The sequence below is a fragment of the Eptesicus fuscus genome, chromosome 9 (assembly GCF_027574615.1).
Source record: "Eptesicus fuscus isolate TK198812 chromosome 9, DD_ASM_mEF_20220401, whole genome shotgun sequence".
Lineage (NCBI taxonomy): Eukaryota > Metazoa > Chordata > Mammalia > Chiroptera > Vespertilionidae > Eptesicus > Eptesicus fuscus.
Window position 1 is genome coordinate 6898852 of NC_072481.1, and position 24679 is coordinate 6923530.

Here is a 24679-nt window from a genome sequence, read left to right on the forward strand (position 1 = left end):
GTCTTTGTGTGCAAACCCGCTCCTAAGTCAGATACCTCTTCCCTTTGCACAGCTTTCTACCGGCACACATTTCTCCCTGGGGCAGATGTCTGAACTTGTGGGCCCCAGTGATTGTACAGGAAAAATAGGGTTTAAAAAAATCCCTAAGCTGGGTACATGTACCTGAAAGCCACGTTAGCATTTCCAGGGATGAGTGGTGAGCATTGTCCTGTTCCACAAAGTTCCTGAAGGAGCTAATTATGAACTGTTGGCTGTATGTCTTAATAAGCACTGCCTCTGTTATATCAGAAGGGGTTTGACCTCTCTATCACTTCCGTTTTCGTTTCCATGTTTTGTAACGCATTTCAAGTCCCACTGTTCTGCTTGAATTCATCAAAATAAATGCCTTTTCTGGCTTTTCCCCCTTTGGCACACTATGCCCACTCCCTGCCTCCCTCCTTCCTGTCAGCCTCAAATCCAGTTCCCCATTTTAGGCTTCTGGCTTGAATTAGGCGAAACCTAAAATAGAATTAAATGTGTAATTTCCTCCTGTTCCTTCTGTTCTGCCCACTGCCTTCTGCTGTTTCAGCCAAGCCTTCAGCCTTAAAACGCCTAACCTGTCTGTGGCCTGTAGGACCGAAGCCAAACAACTGAGTGTGGGTCTAAGAGAAGTAGGGTATTCAGCAAAAGAACCAAGAGGAAATGTCGTGTCATGCATTTCCAAGAGTATGGTTGATGATCAGGTTGCTAGTAGAACATTTTTACTACCCCGCAGAAATGGTTGTAGCTAATGTCACTATTTTGTAAAAGCTTGGGTGGGGTTGGTGGGCCAAGGCCTGGGCTAAAGTGGAGAGTTTGCATGGTTCATACAAAGGGAGGACAAATGCTACTCTTGCCCCAGCTTTATAAATCTTGCAGTTTTAAATGTAAAACCCAGTTAATATGCTCTCTTGATTTCTCTTGCATTAGGTAATCACCAAAAGGCTTGGACAGCTGGGTTTTTATGTCATTAGATAGTAAATCGGGTTTGAGCCTTTGCTTCTGCTTTTCTTTGCTTTTGAAGATTGTGCTTAATGTCTTTTTCCGTGTTCTGCCTGACAGACACACCCATGACCTCCGGATTCACCAACTGCAAGTGAGAGTAAATGGCTGGGAGCAAGTGAGCCCCGTGTCTGTGGACAAAGTTGGGACCTTTTTCCGATACGCAGCGCCAGATAAGAATTCATCTTCCTCTACGGTGTGTGGTGGGGGATGGGTGTGCATTGTGTCCTGGCCGCACTCCTGTGAAGCCAGGCACTCACACAGTGGAGTAGCCTTGCTCTAGTAAAGTTTTCTTGTTCTTCATTTACACAAGCTCTAGGAAGATGTAAGATTATATCAAGTAATCATAGGCCATGATAATCAATATTTAGATGAGTCAGCCAATGGATAATTTCAGTAAAAAAACAGGACCTAAAAGTGATTTTAATGAAAAATAATAAATAAATAAAAGTGACTTTAATGCATGTTACCTCACCTGTGCAGACCCATTTCATACGCACCTGGCCCACCTGGCAATTTGCTAGTCTGCTGAACACGTGTTGGCTTTACTTCACATATTGTTATGCTTCCTCTATATACTGTCTTCTTTCAGTTTCTTACAATGCTGCTCTTTGATCCTTCTAGTTCCTATTCTCCAACTTCTCCTCTCTAGCATAAAGACAGATATCCACTGCTGTTTATCTGATCACAGACCCTCTCACACATCCTTGCTCGAACTTGACCCCAGCTCTAGGGCTAGGAGGGACCAGCCTGGGGATGATGTAGGTAGCATCCCTCACTAGAGTATGCAGGTGAGGGCTGGCCTCCAGCCCATGTGTCCGCCATGGTGCTCTTGCCCAGGACTCGGACATGCTTCCCAGGATGATTCCCTCGTTGTTAGGTAGCCAGTGATGAGTGGGAAAGTGCAGATTTGCAGAGATTGTGGCTTTCGTCATGCTTTCTTCACAGAGAAACCCTGTTCTTTCTACTCTTCCTCTCTTGTGCCCCAAGTTTTTTAGGAAAGGACACTTTCTTTCAAGATTAATTTTCTGCCTAATTTCTTGTCTGATAATGAAAGAACTAATTCCCCCAAGAGATACCTTTCTATTGTATGGGTATGTTCTGGAAATTTGTGTCCCCATATGGCAGGGATCCTCAAACTTTTTAAACAGGGGGCCAGTTCACTGTCCCTCAGACCATTGGAGGGCCGGACTATAGTTTAAAAAAAACTATGAACAAATTCCTATGCACACTGCACATATCTTATTTTGAAGTAAAAAAACAAAACGGCAAAAACACCTGCATGTGGCCCGCGGGCCGTAGTTTAAGGACGCCTGCCATATGGAGTGGTGGTAAAATGAGGGCTGTTTTCCCCATACCTCCTCCTCCTCCTCCTCCTCCTCTTCCTCCTCCTCCTCCTCCTCTTCCTCCCCCTCCTCCTCCTCCTCCTCCTCCTCCTCTTCTTCCTTCTCCTCCTCCTCCTCCTCCTCTTCCTCCTCCTCCTCCTCCTCCTCCTCCTTCTTCCCCTCCTCCCCCTAATATATTTTTATTGATTTCAGAGAGGAAGGGAGAGGGAAAGATAGAAACATCAACGATGAGAGAATCACTAATCGGCTGCCTCCTACACGTCCCCTACTGGGGATTGAGCCCATAATCCGGGCATGTGCCCTTGACCAGAATTGAACCCAGAGCCCTTCAGTCCCCAGGCCAACACTCTATCCACTGAGCCAAACCAGCTAGGGCTTCCCCATACCTTCTAAGTTAAGATGCTTTCTCTTTGTAGTAGACCATACTTTGCTAAGGGTATTTGTAAACACCACTCTTTCAAGCAAATTTCATTGTCATTGAACTTAATGATGCCTATAATCTTAGGTCTGCGCTGACTCTCTGACTTTTGGAATCTTTCTTAGATTGGCAGCCCAAGCAGCAGAACAAATATTATCCATCCCCAGGTTTATGTGAGTATGATTGTCCTATGTCACTGTGTGTATTGAGTGTTGACACTGCACCTGAACCATACGTAGATGTTTATTTCTTAATGATCAGATGACTTTATGACATATAAGTGATTGGAATTTATCTTTCTGCTTTTCTATTGATGGTTACCTCATTTTTTAAAAACTTGCAAGAAAATGTTTTCACCTAATTTGATATGTGAGACTGAATATTACAGGCAACAGAAAGAAAAAACAAATGTTTGGGGCCAATGTCTCCTTTTCTTTCTAAGTTAAAATACAAATTAACCCTTGTATGGCTATACATATTTCATAGATTTGGGATCCATAGGTCGTGAAGGTAAATAAGAATGAAAAATAGTAAGATTCTTTTTTCCTTCCCATTTGGCTTTTGAAACATCATCATAAGATGACACTAAAAAACTATTTTTTTGATTTTTGCTTAAATTTTCTTCTCCCTTAGGGATAGTAAGTTTTGAAATGTGAAATTTGAGGCATTAAGATCAATATTTAAAACAATTGTAATTGGCCTTGGCTGAGCGGGGCTTTGCTAGGCTGGGTCCGTGGACGCCTCGGTGCTGACTGCCTGGGATTGTCTCTGAAAACACTCCAGACAGTTCTAGTTTGCCTTTTCATTGGGCTTCCTGGAAGTCTTGGCTCAAAACATGGAGCTCTTCATTTTATTGTTTATTAGGTTGGTTTCACATACTGTTTGTTTTTAATAAAATAGTTGGCAGTATGAGAAGCTTGGACGTGGTGTCATTTGTTTCTCCAATAAAAAATCATTGTCAGTATGTTCTGGACACTCATGCTGAGAATAATAGTTTCAGAAACCTTCTCTTTGGTTTACCTGAGGTGGGGTTTTAAACTTAAAAAAAAGAGTTCTGGGGCACACACTGTGTGCTGAATGTGTGAATGAATGTATGGAAAAAGAACGTAGTGGCTGTGACCCAAGACCAAACATAAATTATTTCCCTCCATTATGCTGAGTTTCTGAAACTCAGTGTCCTGTTTTTAAAGAGCGATCATTGACTGGAACTTAGAAAGTTATTATGAAGAAAGAAGTTTGTTTTTGAAGTTCTTTGAAATACAAATGTTGGCTTTTTTTCTATAGGCATGTCAGCGAATGGTGTATGGGCCTAGAGAGTAATTTTTATGACATTAGGAAAAAAGTTATTGTTCTTGGGAAAGGCATACCAATGTAGACAACTCTTTATTATACACTCTCTGGCTTTTACAAAGACAAGTTATAATCTCAGAAGACTTCCTCCTGCTTTTGTGTATTTTGGACAGTTCCCAACCCATTGTTAGTGTTCAAAGAATGTTTTCTCACTTTAATATTAATCTGGGAGGAAAATACCGCAGAAGGTAAATCACTTAATGTTTTACGAAGTCCTACCTCAGTGCTTCTGAACTTTGCGGTGCTTTGTGGCCGGCAGAGCTGACAGCGAGTCTTGGTCCGTTTCCATGTAAGGGCTGGTGTGCCGGGACCCAGCGACACTGTGCGAGAGGCTAACTTCCAGCACAAGTGTGGGGAGTTTGATGGGTTGTTACCGATCTCAGGTGAAGTTCTTTATAATGTGTCCAGAGGCCTGAGATGGATTGTTCTTTGTGACACACTTTGTGATGTCACTTCTGAATAGATTAACTACTTTTTAAAAATAGATTTTTATTGATTTCAGAGAGGAAGGGAGAGGGAGAGATAGATAGAACATCAATGATGAGAGAGAATCATTGATCGGCTGCCTCCTGCACACCCCACACTGGGGATCGAGCCTGCAACCTGGGCATGTGCCCTGACCGGGAATCAAGCTGTGACCTCCTGGTTCATAGGTCAACACTTAACCACTGAGCCACACCAGCTGGGCTGAATATATTAACTATTTTTATAGAAATGTTTAGAATTGGCTCTTTTTTAAGAGTGCATATGTATAGTCTATCATTCCTATTAAAACTGAGTGGTCTAAGGGCTTAATGATTAATTTTACTATCGTAATAATAAGATGCTGTGATTTAGGCATTCTGGTTGGTATGGTTGTATTTTTCTGTGTGTTTTCAAAATCACAACCATGCTCTTTTACTTCCATGTCTCCTTCACAGTTCTCAGCACTCCCACCTGTCCGGGTGGTCTTTGCCGTTACCATGGAAGGCAGTGCTCGCAAAGTGATCACTGTCCGGTCTGCCCTCATTGTGAAGAACAGACTCGAGACACCAATGGAACTAAGACTGGACAGCCCATCAGCTCCGGACAGTAAGTTTTGACATAGTCTGTCCTCCGTTTACTCCGAGAAAGTCAGCTTTGCGGGGAAGACCCTCCCTGAGAACGCTAACGCTTATTTCTGTGGCAGAGCCCGTGGTGCTTCCCGCTGTCATGCCGGGGGACTCCTTTGCTGTGCCTTTACACCTCACTTCTTGGCGGCTGCAGGCCCGGCCCAAAGGGTTGGGCGTATTTTTCTGTAAGGCTCCTATCCACTGGACAAATGTAGTAAAGACGACAGAGGTTAGTAGCAGCAAACGAGAGTGCCATTCCATGGACACGGAGAAAAGCCGATTCTTCAGGTATGCATGGCGCTGCAATGTGTATTTGTGGGTATTTTTTCTTTATTCTTTCTCTAAGGACCCTCAATGATTCAGTTGTGCTTATTTAAAGTTTTTTGTTTTTAAATACTTTTATTGATTTCAGAGAGGAAGAGAAAGGGAAAGAGAGATAGAAACATCAATGATGAGAGAGAATCATTAATCAGCTGCCTCTTACATGCATCCCATTGGCGATTGAGCCTGCAATTCAGGCTCATGCCCTGACCAGTAATTGAACTGTGACCTCCTGGTTCATAGGTCGACGTTTAACCACAGAGCCACACTGGACGGGCTGTCATTTCCTTTTTATGCAGTTCAAGAACAGGCACAACTAATCTATACAAGTATCAGAGATTGTTGCTTATCATATGGGGGAGAGGGTTTTGATTGGAAAGGGATATGATGGAATGTTCTGGAGTGAGAGAAATATTCTATCACTGGTTTTGGGTGGTAGCTATAGAATGTATATAATTGTCAAAAACCCACAAAGCAGAACATTTAAAATCTATACATTTTATTCTGACTTAAATTGTAGGTATCTTACTGAATTATTGAACCATTTTAATGCTATGCTTTCTCAGACTCAGCTAAGGAGAAAAAGTTCAAGTTCTTCATTGGTTTTTATACCATTTTGTCTTCATAGGTTTTGTGTGGCCATAAAGAAAGAGAATTATCCAGATTACATGCCCTCAAACATATTTTCTGATAGTGCAAAACAGATTTTCAGGCAGCCGGGGCATACCATATATCTCCTGCCAACTGTGGTAATCTGCAACTTGCTCCCTTGTGAACTGGACTTCTACGTCAAAGGAATGCCCATTAATGGGACTCTGAAACCTGGCAAAGAGGTGGCTCTCCACACCGCTGACACGGCCCAGAACATTGAACTGGGTAAGCGTTTAGTCAAATTATCATTGGTAGCAATTCCATGAAAATATCAGTGAGTATTTTGTGACTATTAGGTAAATATTTTGGAGAAATTATAGCCTATACACTATCTCAGCAAACCAGCTAAAGGATTTATGTAGTTTAAAAAGTGTCAAACTTCTAAGTTAGAAAATTATCAAAAGAAAATAATTGAACAGATTCAAAAGATTTCCAGAGGATGCACTCAATGGAGGCTTTTTTCTTATGTTGCTCACTTGATATATGACTATAGGAAGTCATTTCATCTTTTCAAACCAGGCTTTTCCCAGCTATAAAAGGAGAAAATCATATGTCTCTCCCTCTCTTTTCAGGAGAGGGAAAAACATTTGCCAAGCATGCACTGTCCTCCAGGCCTTATGTCAGGTGCTCCACACACATGATCTCATGTAATCCGTAAGCAATAGTTATTTGTCCCATTCCTGATGAAGAAATTGAATGTTGAATGCATCAGATACGTTCAGTTTTAGGGATGAATGAACTCGAGGTAGAGAATCATTAGAATCATCATCCTATTTGTAGCACTTACAGCAAAGAGGAGCTTCTGGAGTTTGGGCAGGAAGTATGTTTCTTTAATGCTGTTCTAGAAATGCTGAAAAAATGATGCCTTAGATATTCATCTTTTTAAAGTTTTGTATATCTTCTCATTTGATCTTCACAACTGCACGTTTGGGGCAGAGAGACAGCTGCCATCCCCATACAGATAGGAACCTGAAACTCATTGAAATTGTGTCCCACAGCGATAAACTTACACGTCAACGAGCTTCATTTAGAACACAAAAGTAGTACAGTGCTAGGTGTCCTTCTAAAGAAAAGAGGTCTGTGCTCTGACATTTAAGTACTTCTTCAGCAGATGTCTCTGAGCCCCTGGGTGGAATGGAAACGTCCTCCCACCCACCACCACTCTATCTTCCCAGTCTGCTCCCCATGGACCACCACTTTCACGGCAACCCTGCGATGGAGATACTGTCGTTATCCCCATTTCGCAGATGAGGCACAGTGAGGGTAAATCGCTCATCCTGCACCATGCAGCTGGGAAGGCCACGCTGGGACCTGAGGCCAGGCATTCGGCTGCAGAAACCTTGACTCTGACCCTGTCTTGCCTTTATTGTGGTCTAGGCACCCAGCACAGGGCCTGATGTCTAGTAAGCTCTTAATACTCATAGCTGTTATTGATAGCTTTCTGGTATTTTCTTCTTTCTAATTATGCAGTGCAGACTCCCTAGTGTGGCTTCCAGGCCATCTGCTTTGCTTCAAAGGTATTCCCACCCTGGCTAGAGGAAAATGGTCATTCTAACAAGATCTTTTTGCTAGTAAGAGACAGTTACTGATTTTTCCAAAAGGAATCCAATTTCATTTGACTGCTGGGTATTTTAACAAACTAAAGTGAGAGCTTAGAAAGACAATAGCTTATATCTCCTTTAGGGGTATCACTGGAGAATTTTCCACTCTGTAAAGAATTGCTCATTCCACCTGGAACCCAAAACTATATGGTAAGAATGCGTCTCTATGACACCAACCGGCGGCAGCTGAACCTCACCATCCGGATTGTATGTCGAGCAGAAGGCTCCCTAAAGATCTTCATTTCTGCTCCGTATTGGTTGATTAACAAAACAGGTATGTATAGAGGCTGCTCAGGTGGGTCTTTGGCTTTGGCCATGGGAATTCAGGTTTTTTGCTCAGCTGACTAAATGGAGCCAATAGAGTAACTCCTTCAGCAGTCTGGGCTGCTGGAACTTTCCTGCTTCCATAATTAGTGCTCAATCATGGTCAGAACTGTCCTCTTAGACAATAAAATGAGCCCACTAAATAAATTCAATTTTCACTCTTTTCCCCCTTGATTGTTTTTAAAAATTTTAATTTTACCATTTACGTCTGTCTTGGAGAGTCTGAGTGGGACTGATGTATACTTTTCCCCTCCTTCCTAAAGGGTTACCACTGATCTTCAGACAGGACAACGCAAAGACAGATGCTGCAGGCCAGTTCGAGGAGCATGAGCTGGCCCGGAGCCTGAGCCCCCTCCTATTCTGCTATGCGGACAAAGAGCAGCCAAACCTGTGAGTGTAGTTATTTATGGGAAGGGGAAATAAGTTCCTAGGGAAGGGAAAAATTAGCACAGGCTGGAGTGTATCCGTGTAAGTGAATTGTACTGTAGATAACAATCCTGACTTGGCAGGGAGCAGGGCCATGACCTAATGGGATTCTTTCGGATCTAATTTCTCTGTTACTTGATAGTGAAAATAAACCATTTGGTTGGTTTATAATGAAAGCTAGTTTTATTTTACGTGTGTTGAAGTAGTTCTATTCATAACTCCGCCAATGAAGAGAAACCCACATGTTCTGTGCTCTGCATGGCTCCCTTCTGCTGTCAGCTCAGCACAGGTAGAGGAGTTGGCATGGGAGTGTGTGTGGGGGTGATTGGACCTCTGGTAAAGCCTCTGCCCCATTAATTCAAACCAGGTCATTTTGTGTAAGGTGCCATTTAAGATCTCAAGCATTCCTTGCACGTTTAAAGGCAGGGAAAAGCAACAATTGTGAGGATTAGAAGACATGTCCTTCTAATGTATGGTATGAGCATTAATTCACTTTTGTTCTTGGTTTTAACATTCTGCCTTTTACAGGAGTCTTAATTTGTAGAAGTAATCCAAATGGGCATAAAATGCCATACCCTGGTATCTGCAGAAGTATGCTTGCTACAAGCTTAAGAGGAAGGTTTAGGGAGCACCACATGCCAGTGGGTGCAGATGCGTCATCCAGGGAGAGTTGGAGTCTAGGTTGTTGCTGGAGTCAGGAGAGGACTGACTGGGGTCTGCACATGGTGGTTATACAGACGCTTGGCAGTGTCAGCTAGCCAGTCTCACTCTTCCTGACATTTGTAACAGTTTATTTTATCCAGGGAATTTGTAGTTTCCAAAGCATTTCCATATAGACCATCTCATTGGCTTCTCCCAGTGTCCCAGTTGATTAGGCAGGGCAGGAAATTCTGTTTTATTTTAAGATGAGGAAACAGGCTCCAAGAGAGACAGTTACCTGCCCAAGGTTATGTTGCTTGTTAGTGGCAGAACTGGAACACACATTCAGGAATGATGGTTCCAGGGCCCATGATAAGATACCGGCCAACTGAATAGGGCTTTGTTGTTGTAATAGTACCAGACCATGGAGGGAATGTACCATTAGCCACATCTTCTGCACATGCTTGCCTTGGATGTACAGAATTGTGGGCACACTTTCCTTATATGTTCAGGGTATTTCATGAACCTTTGAAACACCTGAGTCAGGAAAGTATCAGTTTTTCGGAGGAATAATAGATATTGTAGCATTTTCTGTATGTCTTATGCTTGTAGAATCCTAATGTTTTTTCTTAAAGTGTTCAGTTGAAGACGTCCATACACTTTACACATTGTTGTACTGTGGCTGCCTGTAAGATAGGGGGTTAACCGCCAGTAATTGCCTCGCTATGTTTGGGAATTACATGAGTGAGGAAGAGTCAACATTAGAGTGCTAATTTGGGGTGTTAGCTACAGCACTGTTTCCTGATTAGAACAGTGGACAAGACTTGCTTATGGATGAATGTATCAACCTTTGCTTTTCTGCCCCACAGCTGCACGATGAGAATCGGAAGGGGGATTCATCCTGAAGGCATGCCGGGCTGGTGTCAGGGCTTCTCACTGGATGGTGGTAGTGGTGTCCGAGCTTTGAAAGTCATCCAGCACGGAAACCGCCCGGGGCTGATCTATAACATTGGTGGGTTACTGTGGGGCAGCGGGAGACTCCGACCCTTGGCCCGTGAGCTCAGGCTGGGACCATCAGCTGGCCATGCATTTTTGGGCCGCACGTGCTGACTTTCTCATTTGGCATTGGGTTAGGTATCTTTGCTCTGAATGCTTGATGGCTGTCAGCACAGATCTATTCTAGGGATCTAAGGAGCTACCTAAACACTGCCCCCTTTGAGGTCTGCGGCTCTGTTTAACTTAAAGTATCAGTTTGGCTTAAATCCTTGCTTTTCATGGGGATAATAGGAACACTTAGAATGCTTTTTTCATCCTCCAGGCATTTCCCACGCATTCATTAAAACTTGCAAACCCTAAGAGGGTAAGAAGCATTGTTCTCCTTGAAACTGAAGCAGAGAGGTTAAGTGACTTGCCCAGATGCAAAGGGGAAGTCTGGGTCAGAAGTGGGATTATGATTGCAGTGTGTACATTTGAAGCAGAAAATGTAATAAAATGCACTTGGTGGTTATAGTAATTAGAAGCCCACTAAACGAGCTTCGCTTACAGAGGTAGAGGGTGATGAGGGGAGCATACTGTACCTGTAAACCTCAGAGCCACCTGGAATTCTCAAAAGGTTTTCTGCGGAGTTAAGATAAATTTGATTATTTAAATAACACTTCAAGTTTAAGATGTTAGCTGTGTGTCCTTCCTTTAGTGCAGTGGTCGGCAAACTCATTAGTCAACAAAGCCAAATATCAACAGTACAACGATTGAAATTTCTTTTGAGAGCCAAATTTTTTAAACTTAAACTTCTTCTAATGCCACTTCTTCAAAATAGACTCACCCAGGCCGTGTTATTTTGTGGAAGAGCCACACTCAAGGGGCCAAAGAACCGCATGTGGCTCGCGAGCCGGTTTGCCGACCACGGCTTAAGTGTATAATTTCCAAGGATCCAAGCACCACTCAGTGTCGATCGTTGGAAAACCATCTAGGACTGTGCTGTCCGTTGAGCTCTCTGCGATGAGGGAAATGTTCTGGTTTGCACTGTCCATTGTGGTAGCACTAGCCACGCGTGGCCGCCGAACACTTGGGAGCCAGTGTGACCAAGGAATTGAGTTTTTCATTTTATTGAGTGTTAATGGATTTAAATAGCCACATATGCCTAGTGGCTGCATATCGGACAGGGCAGAAATAGTCATGTTGTAGAAGGAGAGCCTGAGGTGGTGTCATTTAGCGATTCGCCCTGGGGCCCACGCAGACTTAAGGACTGAAGTGTTTGAGTTTTTATTAGTAATAGAGTCTCCTCCAAGTATATTTTGCTTTCCGTGTTGTTTAAACCTGAATTTGTGAGCATTCTCCCTTGTCCTGGGGCTGCCTCCTTTAAAGTTGGCATTAAGATTTTTAACAGAAGAAATAAACTTTAATTTGATCCTCCAGCTGAGGATCATTTTCTTTACTTTTGTTCACATTGTTCGCTCCGCCCCTTGAACTGGCAAAGGCTGTTTCATGCTGTGTTTGGTTTTCTTTTGGGGTATCTTGTCCTTGATACACTTTCCAAAGTAAGCTACTGCAGGTTGGCTAGGAACTGTAGTTGGAACAAATTGCGGGGTGGGGGGCGATGGAGCTCTTAGCAGCTGGCGCTAAGGAATCCCAGAATTCTTTCAGGGAGGCAGATTGAGCTGGCCAATCAGAGCTATGCATTGAGTGCATGTGTAAACTTATATGCTAGGACAGTGATTTTCAACCTTCTTCATTGCTTGGCACACAAACTAATTACTAAAATTCTGTCGCACACCAAAATATATATTTTTTGCCAGTAAAAAACAAAGATACAGTTTTGATTGATTTACAAAAAATAAGAGAAAGAAAAAGTAATTGCCCACCCTTTTTGCTCCAAAGTGACTTAAAAAAAAAAAAAATCAGGTGCCTATACTTGTATATAAAGGTTTCTGGTTCCAAGAATTAACCAATGAGATGCAACCTTATTATGCGGTGTGACCAGTAAGATACAACTCTATTATATGACCTATATATTTATGATTTAAGACAGGGCATCCACACTGGATGGCTGTTGTGTTGACTGTTGTCATTTTTTTTTATTTGACAATCTAAGGGAAAAGGGGTCTGTGCCCCTGACTAAATAGTCAGGTGTTGCATGTTTTAGAAATTCTTGTGGCACACTCTTTGAAAATTGCTGTGTTGGGAGCATTCATTAAAACTTATTACATATGTTTTTAGGGACAAGACTATGATTTGAATTTTGTTTTTTATACCAAAAAAATCAATAGATGGGGTGGGCTAAGATAGGACTTTATAATTCTTAAGGTTCATGAAATCTTGGCATGTAATATCAACGGAATTTGTGGAATCTCTTACTTGAATATTTTTGGAGAGTTCAATAGATAACTAGCTCCCTATCAGGAAAGTTTAGAACACAGTCCCAAGCTCAGGGAGGCCTCACATGTACCTCAAAAAGAAGGATTTTGTACATTTTTATCTTATCAGCTATTCATTTACTGGGGGATTGCCAGAGCAATCTAAGATGAAAAGGGAAACAAAAAGCCTACTTTTTTTTTTCTCCAAAAATTTGAGTCTCGGTACTGTAGATTTTTTTCATAATGTCAAATTAGACACATCTTTTGTGGGCAGACTTTATATTAGTTGAGATCAGCTAGCTATGATAATGTCAGTTTCTGACAATTAATGCTTTTTGTGTGTTACAGAAATATGAGTGATAGGGAATACCTCGCTGCTCCAGTGTTCCCGAGCATTTCTTAAATACAGTTCCAGAGATGGTTGTTTTTGAGATTCGCTCAGTGTTTTATATTGAAGGCTTACATTGAAGGCACGCCCAATTCTTCAAGCCAGCACGAATGAATTACAGAGTGAACAGATTGGAATCTTTATCATTGGGATTATGTTAGGACATCCCGGACACCTAGTTGTCATATCCTAAGGTCTCTTTCCTTTTTATGGTTCTCTTGTTGACTGCTGAGTAGGGTCCTTGTACATGTCCTGTCGTGATGTGAGCAAGGGCTCCTGAGGCAGGCGGCTGTGTGACCTAGGGCAAGTTACCTCGCTTTCCATGCCTTAGTTTCCTCATCTGTAAAATGGAAAGAATGAAAATACCTAACTCATAAGGTTGTTACGAGAATTAAATGTGGAGCATTTGGTAGAGGGTGTAACTTGTATTAAGAGTTCAATTAATATTATTATATTCATTATCTGTACTACAAATATTTTTATCCTTGTAGGAACAGAGTCCAGCCCAGTTGCTATATTTATTGTGTGAATGAACAAATAGTTCATCCCACTGAGTTTCATATTTTAAAAAAGATCATATTTTTAAAGCTAACTCAGTGCTGTTTATTTATTTTTTCTTTTCTTTGGGTGTTTTGAGATTTCCTTCTGATTGATTATGACTGTCTTTCCATGCTATGTGTTTTGTTTGCCTTTTTCTCCCTGTACATAGTGGGTGCTAAAAACATGTATTGTATGAATGAATGAATCCTATATTTTGCATTCGGTTTTAGCTGGATTCTTGGGCCGAGAGCTAAAAGAAAATACTAGAGAAAAGTCCTTTGAGTTCAGGGTAGTCAGAATCCAATTAAGTAATCTGAAATTTCTACTGTATCCTGTAAAAGGGGCAAATTCTCTAGTGGAAATTTTGTGTCCCAGATGTGAGCAGAAATGTAGTCAGCTTCATAAATGGAAACCAAAGCTATCTATGACTGAACACCTGTGTTTTTTAGTTGCCGTTATTATGATACACACTTTATGAAGAAGCTAGGAATTATGGGGATATCGATACTGCCACTGAGACTTTTTAAGGCCTAAGTGGGAATAAAGAGTAATACTTTGAGTGTGCTTGCTGTTTTCATTCCATTCTTGGAAGGCTTGACAGCCTCTTTGGGTGATATAATTGTTTTCTTAGAGAAACGAAGTAATTGTGAAGGCTGTTTATTTTTGTCAGAGCACGGATTATCTTTTTTCTGATTAATTCATGGCAGTGGTTTTTGTTATTTGTAGGTATTGATGTCAAGAAAGGCCGAGGTCGATATATTGACACCTGTATGGTCATCTTTGCCCCCCGTTACCTGTTAGATAATAAGTCATCTCACAAGCTTGCATTTGCACAGAGGGAATTTGCCAGGGGACAGGTAAGCAGTTTGCTTTTGAAGAATTACTAGTGTTTAATAGCACAGGGAGTTTTAATGTCATGGCTTATCTCCCCTTCAACGCTGTAAGTTCTGTGATGTGAGTAACCATTTCCTGCCCTAAATAGCTTTTGGCAGAGGGCCAGGCTCAGAGAAGGTACTTAGTAAACATTTACTGTCTTGACTTGACTTGTTGACCAAAGCCAGTGATTCTGTGTGTTTTAGGGAACAGCCAATCCCGAAGGTTACATTTCTACCCTTCCTGGTTCCAGTGTGGTGTTCCATTGGCCTCGGAATGACTATGATCAGTTGTTGTGTGTCAGATTAATGGATGTTCCCAATTGTATTTGGTCTGGAGGCTTTGAGGTCAACAAGAATAATTCTTTCCACATCAACATGAGGTAAGTTCAGAGACGACATTTAGACAAAAAGTAGCTTTGTTTGAGGTGCATTAAATAGTAAGCTATAAATACCATATAAATTTTAAATATTTATAAAGCTATAAATAGTAAGTAGTAAATAGTAATACTACTCTTTATGAAATGGACACACATGTTTCTGGCTCAGACAAAGTTCTTAAAACTAGCAAAGACCAGGTATGTATGAATGAACTTTTTGATGGACTGAGTTAAAGGGAATGTCAGCACTTTTGACCATTGTGCAACTGCTGTGGTCTCTCAGGTGTCAAGTTGAAGGGGTACACGTCTGAAAACTCTGCATGTAGACGTTAACACTGATTATAAATGTTTTTACCAAATCTTCTCTCGTTTGATGCTGTTTCAGTAATTATCTGCCCTTCTTTTCCAAACCCAGTGACATTCAGGTCCTTGTTAAGAAAAATCAACCAAATTTAGCCTCAGCTAGCCCAGGATGACTCTTTTCCTTCCTTCTGCTTTCATCAAATGCTTTTTAAAAAAGTATTAAAAGTTTTTTTAAAAAAATGTTGGTAAGATACACATAGCATATGAGAAAGATAACACAAAGACCCCGAGATTGTTTTGTGGGCTTCAGGTACATAAAATTTACCGCTTTAATAATTTTTAAGTTCACTAGTGTTAAGTATATTCGTATTGTTGTGCAACCAATCTCCAAACTCTTTTTATCTTGCAAAACTGAAACTCTATACCCATCAAACAACAACTCCTCATTTCCCCCTTCTCCAGCCCCTGCTCTGCTTTTTCTGAATTTGACTACCCTAGGTATCTCAGATAAGTGGAAGCATACACTATTTGTCTTTTTGTGACTGGCTTATTTCACTTAGCATAATGTCCTCAAGGTTCATCTGCATGCGTCAGAATTTCCTTCCTCTTTAAGCTGAATAATATTCCATTGTGTGAAGATAGCACATTTTGCTTCTCCATTGATTTGTTGAAGGAAACTTGGGGTGCTTCTACCTTTTGGCTGTTGTGAGTAGTGCTGCTCTGAACATGGGTGTATAAATATCTCTTTTGAGTCCCTGCTTTTGATTCTTTTGGGTCTATACTCAGAAGTGGAATTACTGTTTTATGTGTTCATTCCAATTTTATTTCTTTGAGGAATTGCCATAGTGTTTTCTATAGCAGCTCCACCATTTTACATTTCAGCCAACTGTGCACAGAGGTTCCAATTTCTCCATATCTTTGCTAGCACTTGTTATTTTCTGCTTTTCTTATAGTAGTCAACCTGATGGGTGAGGTTACATCTCACTGGTTTTGATTCACATTTCCCTAATGATTAGTGATGTTAAGCTTCTTTTCATATGCTTGCTGGCCATTTGTACTTCCCATTTTTGAATTGGGTTGTTTTTTTGTTGTTGAGTTATAGAAATCTTTTGTATATTCTGGATATTAACCCCCTTTTGAGATATATGATTTGCATATATTTTTGCCCATTTTTTACAGTGCCTTTTTTACTCGGTTGATTGTGTTTTGTATAGAAGTTTTTAATTTTGATGTAGTCCAAATTATCTATTTTAACTTTTATTTTCTCTGCTTTTGGTGTTATTGCCAATAAATCATTGCCAAATCCAATGTCATGAAGCTTTACCCTGTGTTTTCTTCTGAGTGCTTTATAATTTTAGCCTATTTAGATCTTTGATCCATTTTGAGTTGATATTTGTACACTAGAGGCCTGGTGCACGAAATTTGTGCATGCATAGGGTCTCTAGGCCTGGCCAGCAATCAGGGCTGATCGGGTCCTTCTCGCTGCCAGCTGGGGCCTCCCTTCCCCTGGCTGCTGGCTGCCAGCCAGGCCTCCCTTTCCTGGCTACCAGCTTCCGGCCAGGGCCTCCCTTCTCTGGCTGCTGGCCGGGGCCTTCCTTCGTTCTGCACCCCCCCTCCCCCCCGCACCCCCGGTGGTCAGTGCACGTCATAGTGAGCGATTGAACTCCCAGTCTCCCAGTCGAACTCCCGAGGGGACACTTTCCATATTAGCCTTTTATATATATAGATGATGTAAGGTAAAAGTTCAACTCTACTTTTTTGTTTCTGGCTATCCCGTTATCTCAAAATTTGTTGAAAAGACTCTCCATGGGATGGTCTTGGCACCATTGTCCAAAATTATTTGACTCTGTATGTGAGGATTTATTTCAAGGCTTTCTGTCTCATTCGTCCATATGTCTGTCTTTATGCCAGTATCACACTGTTTTGATTAGTAGCTTTATAATAAGTTTTGAAATCAGGAAGTGTGAGACCTCCAACTTTGTTCTTTTTCAAGATTATTTTGGCTATTTGGAGTCCCTTGGGATTCCATCTGAATTTTAGGATGAATTTTTGTTTTGTTTTGGGGGTGGGGGGTGGGGGAAACTTGGGATTTTGATAGGGATTGCATTAAATCTGTAAATCACTTTGGGTAGCATTGATCTTTTAACAATATTAAGTCTTCCGATCCATGACCATGGATGCCTTTCCATTTGTTTGTGTCCTCTTCAGTTTCTTTTATCAAATGCTTTTGAAGCTAAAGACACTGAAATCAGTGCTATTTCAACACATTTAGAGGCAAAATTTAATCTTTTATAGTTATGGCTAGTTCTTCATTGAGAACACTATTGTAAGGGAACAGAAAAATAATAGATGATATACAGCAGTACCTGTAGTTGACTTTTAAAAAATGCATTATCTGAGGTTTTATTTTCTTTCATTCCCCTCCCCCCCCCACACTCATAGAAGTGGAAGTTTATTTAGAAAGTCACAGAGTTAGAAAAAGTTAGTATAGATGTATGCCATCTGTCTTCTCTGCTTTCCCCACCATGTCATTTGGAAACAGCTTCAACCTATAGAGAACTTACGAGTTGTGCAATGAAGATCCCTACATCTTTTTCCTAGATTTATTACATTTCATCATTTTGCTGTGTTCTTGATTTCTCTCTATACACATACATACATTTTTTTTTCTGAACCATTTGAAAGTAAATTGAAATCATCATGGTAATTCAGCCATAAAAACTTCACTCATCACCTAAAGACAAGGACGTTTTTCTAAATAAATATACTGACATTACACACTGAATAAATTTAATATTGATTTGTTTTCTAATAAATAATTCTTTAAAATGTCCTTCATAGCAATCCCTTCCTCCTGATCTAGGATTCAGTCAAGGATCATGCATTTTATTTGACCCATATAGTTCATCTCCTTTAATCTAAATGGTCACTTTTCCTTTTTTGTCTTTATTGACATTGACATTTTTAAAGTGTTCAAGCCAGTTTCTTGTAGAATGTCCTATTTCCTGGGTTTTCCTGATAGTTTCCTAATATAGATTTGGGTAAAACCTTTTTGGTAAGGATACTACATATGTGGTATTGTATGTTGCCTGTTACGTCACATCTGGAGGCCTGGGATGTGACAGCTGTTGTCCCATTATTGATGTTGCTAAATTGGATCATTGCTTGGTAAAGATGGTGTCTAACAGGTTTTTCTTACAGAGTTACCTTTTCTTCTGTGTAAACAAACAAACAAAAAAAATCCATCAGTGGATAATTTGAGACTGTGTGTATATTGTTTCCTAAAAACCTTTCACTCAATGGTTTGATGGTTCTTATCTGAATCAATTATTACATTGGTGGTTGCAAAATGGTGACTTTCTAATTCTCTCATTTCTTTGACATTTATTAACTGATAGTCTTCTGTAAAGAACAGTTTTTCATTCTCACATACAAATACATAAAAATTATGATCACATACTGGTACCTCTATTACATAGCATTCTTCCTCACCTGCCTTTGTCCTATAGTGAGAACCTTGGTTATCAGTAACATCAATAATATTAGTTTGAACCATATGAAATTGCTCTGTGTCCATGTCAAAAATACTCTAGTATCAACAATTCTATTCAACCAACATTTACTCATTTGCTACACTGACACCATTATCCTCTTGCTGCCCAGTTACAACATGCTAGTCAAACATTGCTTGAATAAATTCTTTTTTATTGTGTGATTATGCTGTCATTTCCTACCTTTTTAATGTGATCAAAGAACACACAGCAGCATTGATTGGTGTCCAAGCAGTGTGGTGATTGTGAGAAGTATGAGAGGAAAGTGAACTGTGACTTGTTTTCGCCATTTTATGCAGCCTCTTTTGTTTCCTTTTTCTGCAGAGATACCTTGGGAAAATGCTTCTTCCTGCGCGTGGAAATTACACTCCGAGGAGCTACCTACAGGATCTCCTTTAGCGACACAGATCAGCTGCCCCCTCCTTTCCGAATTGACAACTTTTCTAAGGTATCAAGTGGAGTTGAGAGCCAGTTTGGCTATTTCATTTGAGGAGGGTGGAGTATGTACTGCCCTTAAGATAATGAAATGCATTTTAAACTTGGGTTTAAAAGAAGCCATACAGGAATCTCTGTGGCTGGACAACCCTGTAAATCCTCACCCTTAAGAGGTGGTTTCTGCTGGTTATTTTGCTTGCTGGGCAGCCATACCCAGAAGTGACTTGTCAGTCGCCAGTGCTTATGTGACTAGATTGTTTGGTCAACATGGTGGCCCTGTGGACATTCCACACGGAGAGAGGAGCCTGAGTCAGACCGTCCAGTGACAGTGGGAAGGGGCAGCTATACCGTTGCTCAGTTGCAGTGAGCATTTTTATAAATCTTACCAATAAAGCCAAACTGGAAACCATTAGATTCTATTTTTAAATTATGCCATTGAATAACAGCATCTTATAATGTGACTTTCTGTAGCTGAATTCCAACATTTTTGTGCTTTTCTGTGTTCAGCGTGTATCACAAGGGTGAGGGTGGCAGAGATGCCACTGAAAGGGGAGAATTGCTTCCCTTGGTACTTGGGTTGCAAAGCTTCTTAAAGCCCTTTGTCCAACAGGCGATTACCGGTGTCATTTAATTGGTGGGCTTTTTATAATTTGGAAGATGATTAGAAAGTCAAGAGGCAAGATGGTGAACCTCACTTGTGGTTGTGGTGTGTGTAGTAGGATTCATTTGGGAAGGATCTGGAACTTAAACCTAGGAAGTGCTAAGTCATGTTCCAATAACACCAATCTGAGTGAAAGCCCTGTTCCTCTTGCCATCACTGTAGGTCCCGGTTGTCTTTACTCAGCACGGTGTAGCTGAGCCCAGGCTCCGAACTGAAGTGAAGCCCATGACCTCCTTGGATTACGCCTGGGATGAACCCGCCCTGCCACCGTTTATCACTCTGACTGTTAAAGGGGCAGGCTCCTCTGAGATCAATTGCAACATGAATGATTTCCAGGATAACCGACAGCTTTATTATGAAAATTTCATTTACATTGCTGCTACATACACGTTCTCTGGGTAATTCTGGGTTAAAGTATTATCCTTATAAAGCAGAACACTCTGATTATTAACTGGTTTTAAACTCTAAGCAGTTCTCAGGAAGCCGAAGGATAAAGGAAGATTCCTTTCATTCTTTGCCAAATCCTAGGCTCAAGATCTGTCTTGAGGTCTTGAGAAGTCTTTAGTCTAAACCCTTGTCTTCTGCCTAGATTAAACTTTATCCAAAGAGGCAAGAGTCTTCTCTTTCTAAAGATCTCCCCAATAATTCATCCTAGTATTTAATAACTCCTCCATAAGATCTTATTCTTATAGTATCCTAAATTCCTCTTGCTTTTAGGTATTATTTTTATGTATTTTTAAAACTTATTGCTGCTATTTTTAAGTTTGTTTTATTTCTTTCCTCTTTTGAAACTGACTAATTTTCATCATAATTATTCAAATCATCATTTTTACCTCCCTTTCCCATTGAGAATACTGATTAGACAGACACTTCAGGGTCTATCTTAATATTCACTTAAAGCCAAGCAAAGTAGCTTACCTTGGAAGTAGTTCTAATTGCCTTAGGATTATAATCTTCACTGACACCTGACTAGTTGTATTTAGAAAACTCAGGTGTAGAACAGGGAGTTTATTCTAATTCTCCTGTTAGATTGGTATATAGATTGGCACATAGAGATTCAAAACATTGGGCTTTCAAAACATCATTGCACCAACCTGTAAATTTTATTGTTGCTGTGCTGGTTACAGGGCCAATTTTAAAGTTTATCTGTGAAGAAACCGGGAAAATTGCTGAATCTTTAGCATTGCAAATATACACCATTGGATCAATGGGACATGTAAAGTCATGATCCTTTCCGAAATGTTGTGAATAGTTTTGCGTATTTATGTATGTGCCTGAGGCCCGTAAAATAATCTCCAGGTCTTGTGATAGTGCTCTCTTCCTCCTAGAGCCCAGATGTCACTGGGAATGGACTGAAGGGCATCTTGGCTTAGCATACTTCTCTTTTCTTTGTTGGTTGCAGTTGGTACTGATGGTCCAGGATGCTTATCTCATTATAGTTCAGTCAGTCATGTTTGTTTGTTTCTTTTTAAAGATTAAGACACTTAACAGTGTGACATGTTTAGGGTTTTAGTGCCTGTAAAACCAGTTCTTAATCTGGTTGCTAATCATGTTTTTCCCTTAATGTTCTTATGTTAAGTTCCAGCAGTGACTAAGCTCTTTCACGGAAGAATCCTAATGGAGGACTATGGGCTGAACAGCTCCAGAGCAGATGAAAAGAGGATCTTGTTGTGCTAAGGGGCTGAACAATCTTTTGAAGCATGTTAGATTCTATTTCTTTGCATTTTTGAAGAGAACTAATGATGGGGAAGAAGCTAGTTTTGTATGTTAAATTGTGTGAAAATCACATAACATAAAAGCAACAATTTTACAGTGAGCAGTTCAGTGGCATTTTATTACCTTTATGATGTTGTGCAGCCAATCTCTCTCTAGTTCCAACAGCTTTTCATCACCCTAAAAAGAAACCCCAGCGCCATTAAGTAGTTGCTCCCTATTACCCTTTTCTCCTAGCCCCTGGCAATCACCAGTCTATTTTCTGCTTCTAATGATTTATCATAAAACTAGAGGCCCGATGCACAAAACTCATGCAAGGGGCTCAGCCCTGGCTGCCCTGGCTGCCTTAGCCCTCGCAGCCCCGGCTTCATCCAGAAGGTCGTCCAGATGGTCATTCCACCGTCCGGGATAATTAGCATATTTGCCCTTTATTATATAGGAGGATGTGTGATCTCTTGTGTGTGGTGGCTCTCACTTAGCATAATGTTTTCAAGGTTCGCTATAGCAGTACCTCATTCCTGTCATGGCTCAGTGATATTCCATTGTGTGGACATACGGCATTTCGTTTATCCACTCACTCATTGATGGATACTATGTTATCTTACCTCTTGGCTATTGTGAGCAGTGCTGTCGCAATCCACGTGCCTGTTCTTGTATTTGTTTAAGGATTTGTTTTTCAAATTTTGAATGTACACCTAGGAGTGGAATTGCTGGGTTCTGTGTGGAACTTTTTCAGGATCCGCTATACTATTGTCCACAGGAGCCAAACCATTTTACATTCCCACCAGCTAAGTACAGTGGTTCCAGTTCCTCCTCATCTAAAGCAACTGGTTATTTTCTGTTGTTTTGATTGTAGCCATCCTACTGGTGTAGAGTGGTATCTCATTGTGGTTTGATATGCGTTTCCTTAATAACTAATGATGCTGAGGATCTTTTCATGTGCTTATTGGCTATTTGTATATCTTTGGAAAAATGTCTGTTCAAGCCCTTGCCCATTTAAAATTTTGACTTTTGCCTTTTAATTGTTAAATTTTAGCCATTCCTTACATAATAAGGATACACATACTATACCAGATATATTATTAGCAAATATTTTCTCCTATTTGTGGGTTGTCATTTTGCTTTAAAAAAAACACTTATCTTTATTGTTGAAAGTATTACAGATGTCCACTTTGTTTTATTTTTCCCCATTGACCCCTTCCACCCTGCACCCGCCCCTCCTAGCATTTTACTTTCTTGATGGTGTTCCGTGAAAGATAAAAGTTCTTAATTTTGTTGAAATCTAACTTACCTATTTTTTGGTTACTTGTGCTTTTGATGCCATGAAAACTAGTTTTTAACTTTGAATTTATCAGTCCCTTTTTTTATGATAAAGATTAATGGGAGGAGGGGGACAATGTGGGGATAAGGACACATCTATAATACCTTATTCAATAAAGAAAAATTTTTAAAAAAGGTGAATGGGAACAGGAGAATAATCTCAATACAATCGTCGAAATACCCTAAAGTGTAGGTAGGCTGCAATATTCCATAAAGCTTAGAATTCTTAAGCCACAGAGAAATGTAACACGATTGAATCTCAGGAGGGTGAGTGTGAGCCCTTGGTTTTCCTTTCCTCCTAGAGGGACTTCTGATTTCTTGCCCAGACTTGGGGACGCTGTGATGCTGGTGTGCTGCCTGGCAAGGAGTAGAGCTCATTCTTGGACCCTTGGAATGTCTGGCTTAGTTTTTTTGTCTTTTTGGCCTTCAAAGATACATAGTCATCCTGAATTTTAAGCCACTAAAATTATTAGGAGAGGGAAAAAATCAGAGTATGTCTTCTGACAAATGAATCTTAAATTGTACAGGTAAACAACAGAACCTTGATCTTTTTGCAACTCGAGTCAGACTTTTTCTTCTATGACTTAAAGAGAATTCTCTTTCTTACAATGGAGGTTTTAGGCATTTGCTTATGAGTACTTAAATACATGTGTGAGTATATACATATGTGTGAGTTATATATTATAATTTTTTAAAATTCTAGTTTACAGGAGGGAACAGGAAGGCCTGTGGCTTCCAACAAGGCCGTTACCTGTGCAGAGCTCGTCTTAGATGTCTCGCCAAAGACTCAACGAGTCATTTTAAAGAAGAAGGTAAGAGAGCTTAGAATTTGGAGTTTAGAATAAAAGATTTTTAACGCTGGAAGAAACTCAGTTCTTTTGGTCCAACCCCTCATTTTACAGCTGAGGAAGTGGAGACTTAGGCTGAGTGACTTGCTCAAGGCAGGAACATGGAGCCTTGATCTGGTTTATTTCTTCCCACTGTCCCATGACGCCTGCACTAGGAGTCCCAAGCCCTTCCCATCTTTGATGCCCTTTTTGGAAAACTTAATTCTGTTTGTTTTTTTCTAATATGTGATATCATTTTCATTACTCTATTTTTCTGTTGTAGTACTCCCCTAATCTACGTATTCCTAAATGTAATGCAAAAATGATCAAACTGACAATTTTTCCCATTTTTATGCTGACATTATTTTCAAGTCAGTTTAGGGAAATGTTTATGCTAATAGACCTATATATAAAGTCAGTAAAATTTGGCTAGAAATATTACAAATGACAGAAGAACTGGTAATAAATAGTTCAACCTTCAAAATAAAAAAAGTTTCAGGACAAAGAGTTGCAGAAGTCACTTTAAGAGAAGGGAGCTTGCCCTGGCTGGTATGGCTCAGTTGGAGCATCGTCCCATGCACTGAAAGGTTGTGGGTTCGATTCCTGGCCAGGGCACATACTTAGGTTACGGATTCAATCCCCGGTTTAGTGTGTACAGGAAGCAACCAATTGATGTTTCTCTTTCTCTCTCTTTAAAAAAAAATATATATATATTTTATTGATTTTTTTACAGAGAGGAAGAGAGAGAGATAGAGAGTTAGAAACATCGATGAGAGAGAAACATCGATCAGCTGCCTCTTGCACACCCCCTACTGGGAATGTGCCCGCAACCAAGGTACATGCCCTTGACCGGAATTGAACCTGGGACCCTTGAGTCCACAGGCCAACGCTCTATCCACTGAGCCAAACCGGTTTTGGCTCTCTTTCTCTCTTGCTTTATCCCACTCCCTTTCTCTTCCACTGTATAAAAATCGATGGAAAAAATATCCTCGGGTAAAGATTAACCAAAAAAACCCCCCAAAATTCCCAAGGAGAAAGTATTTATAACTAACAGCAATCAACTTAGTGTGACTTTTGAATACAATCAATTTATAAATTGGAAACTACTAATATAGTATACTTTCATTATAAACATGGTAGGGGAGATGA

The 24679-nt window shown here is 40.5% G+C and overlaps 1 protein-coding gene across 1 annotated transcript in view; it reads left to right on the plus strand.

Moving 5' to 3' along the window:
* VPS13D (vacuolar protein sorting 13 homolog D) overlaps positions 1-24679 on the plus strand; it is a 222901-nt gene that overhangs the window by 93768 nt on the left and 104454 nt on the right. The window contains exons 42-54 of the mRNA XM_054720656.1: positions 1081-1216; positions 2910-2957; positions 5055-5205; positions 5303-5513; positions 6175-6422; positions 7881-8072; positions 8386-8512; positions 10057-10199; positions 14195-14325; positions 14548-14723; positions 18899-19022; positions 19833-20068; positions 23407-23515. Coding sequence (XP_054576631.1) covers positions 1081-1216; positions 2910-2957; positions 5055-5205; positions 5303-5513; positions 6175-6422; positions 7881-8072; positions 8386-8512; positions 10057-10199; positions 14195-14325; positions 14548-14723; positions 18899-19022; positions 19833-20068; positions 23407-23515 — 2032 coding nt within the window. The remainder of the gene's footprint in view (positions 1-1080; positions 1217-2909; positions 2958-5054; positions 5206-5302; positions 5514-6174; positions 6423-7880; positions 8073-8385; positions 8513-10056; positions 10200-14194; positions 14326-14547; positions 14724-18898; positions 19023-19832; positions 20069-23406; positions 23516-24679) is intronic.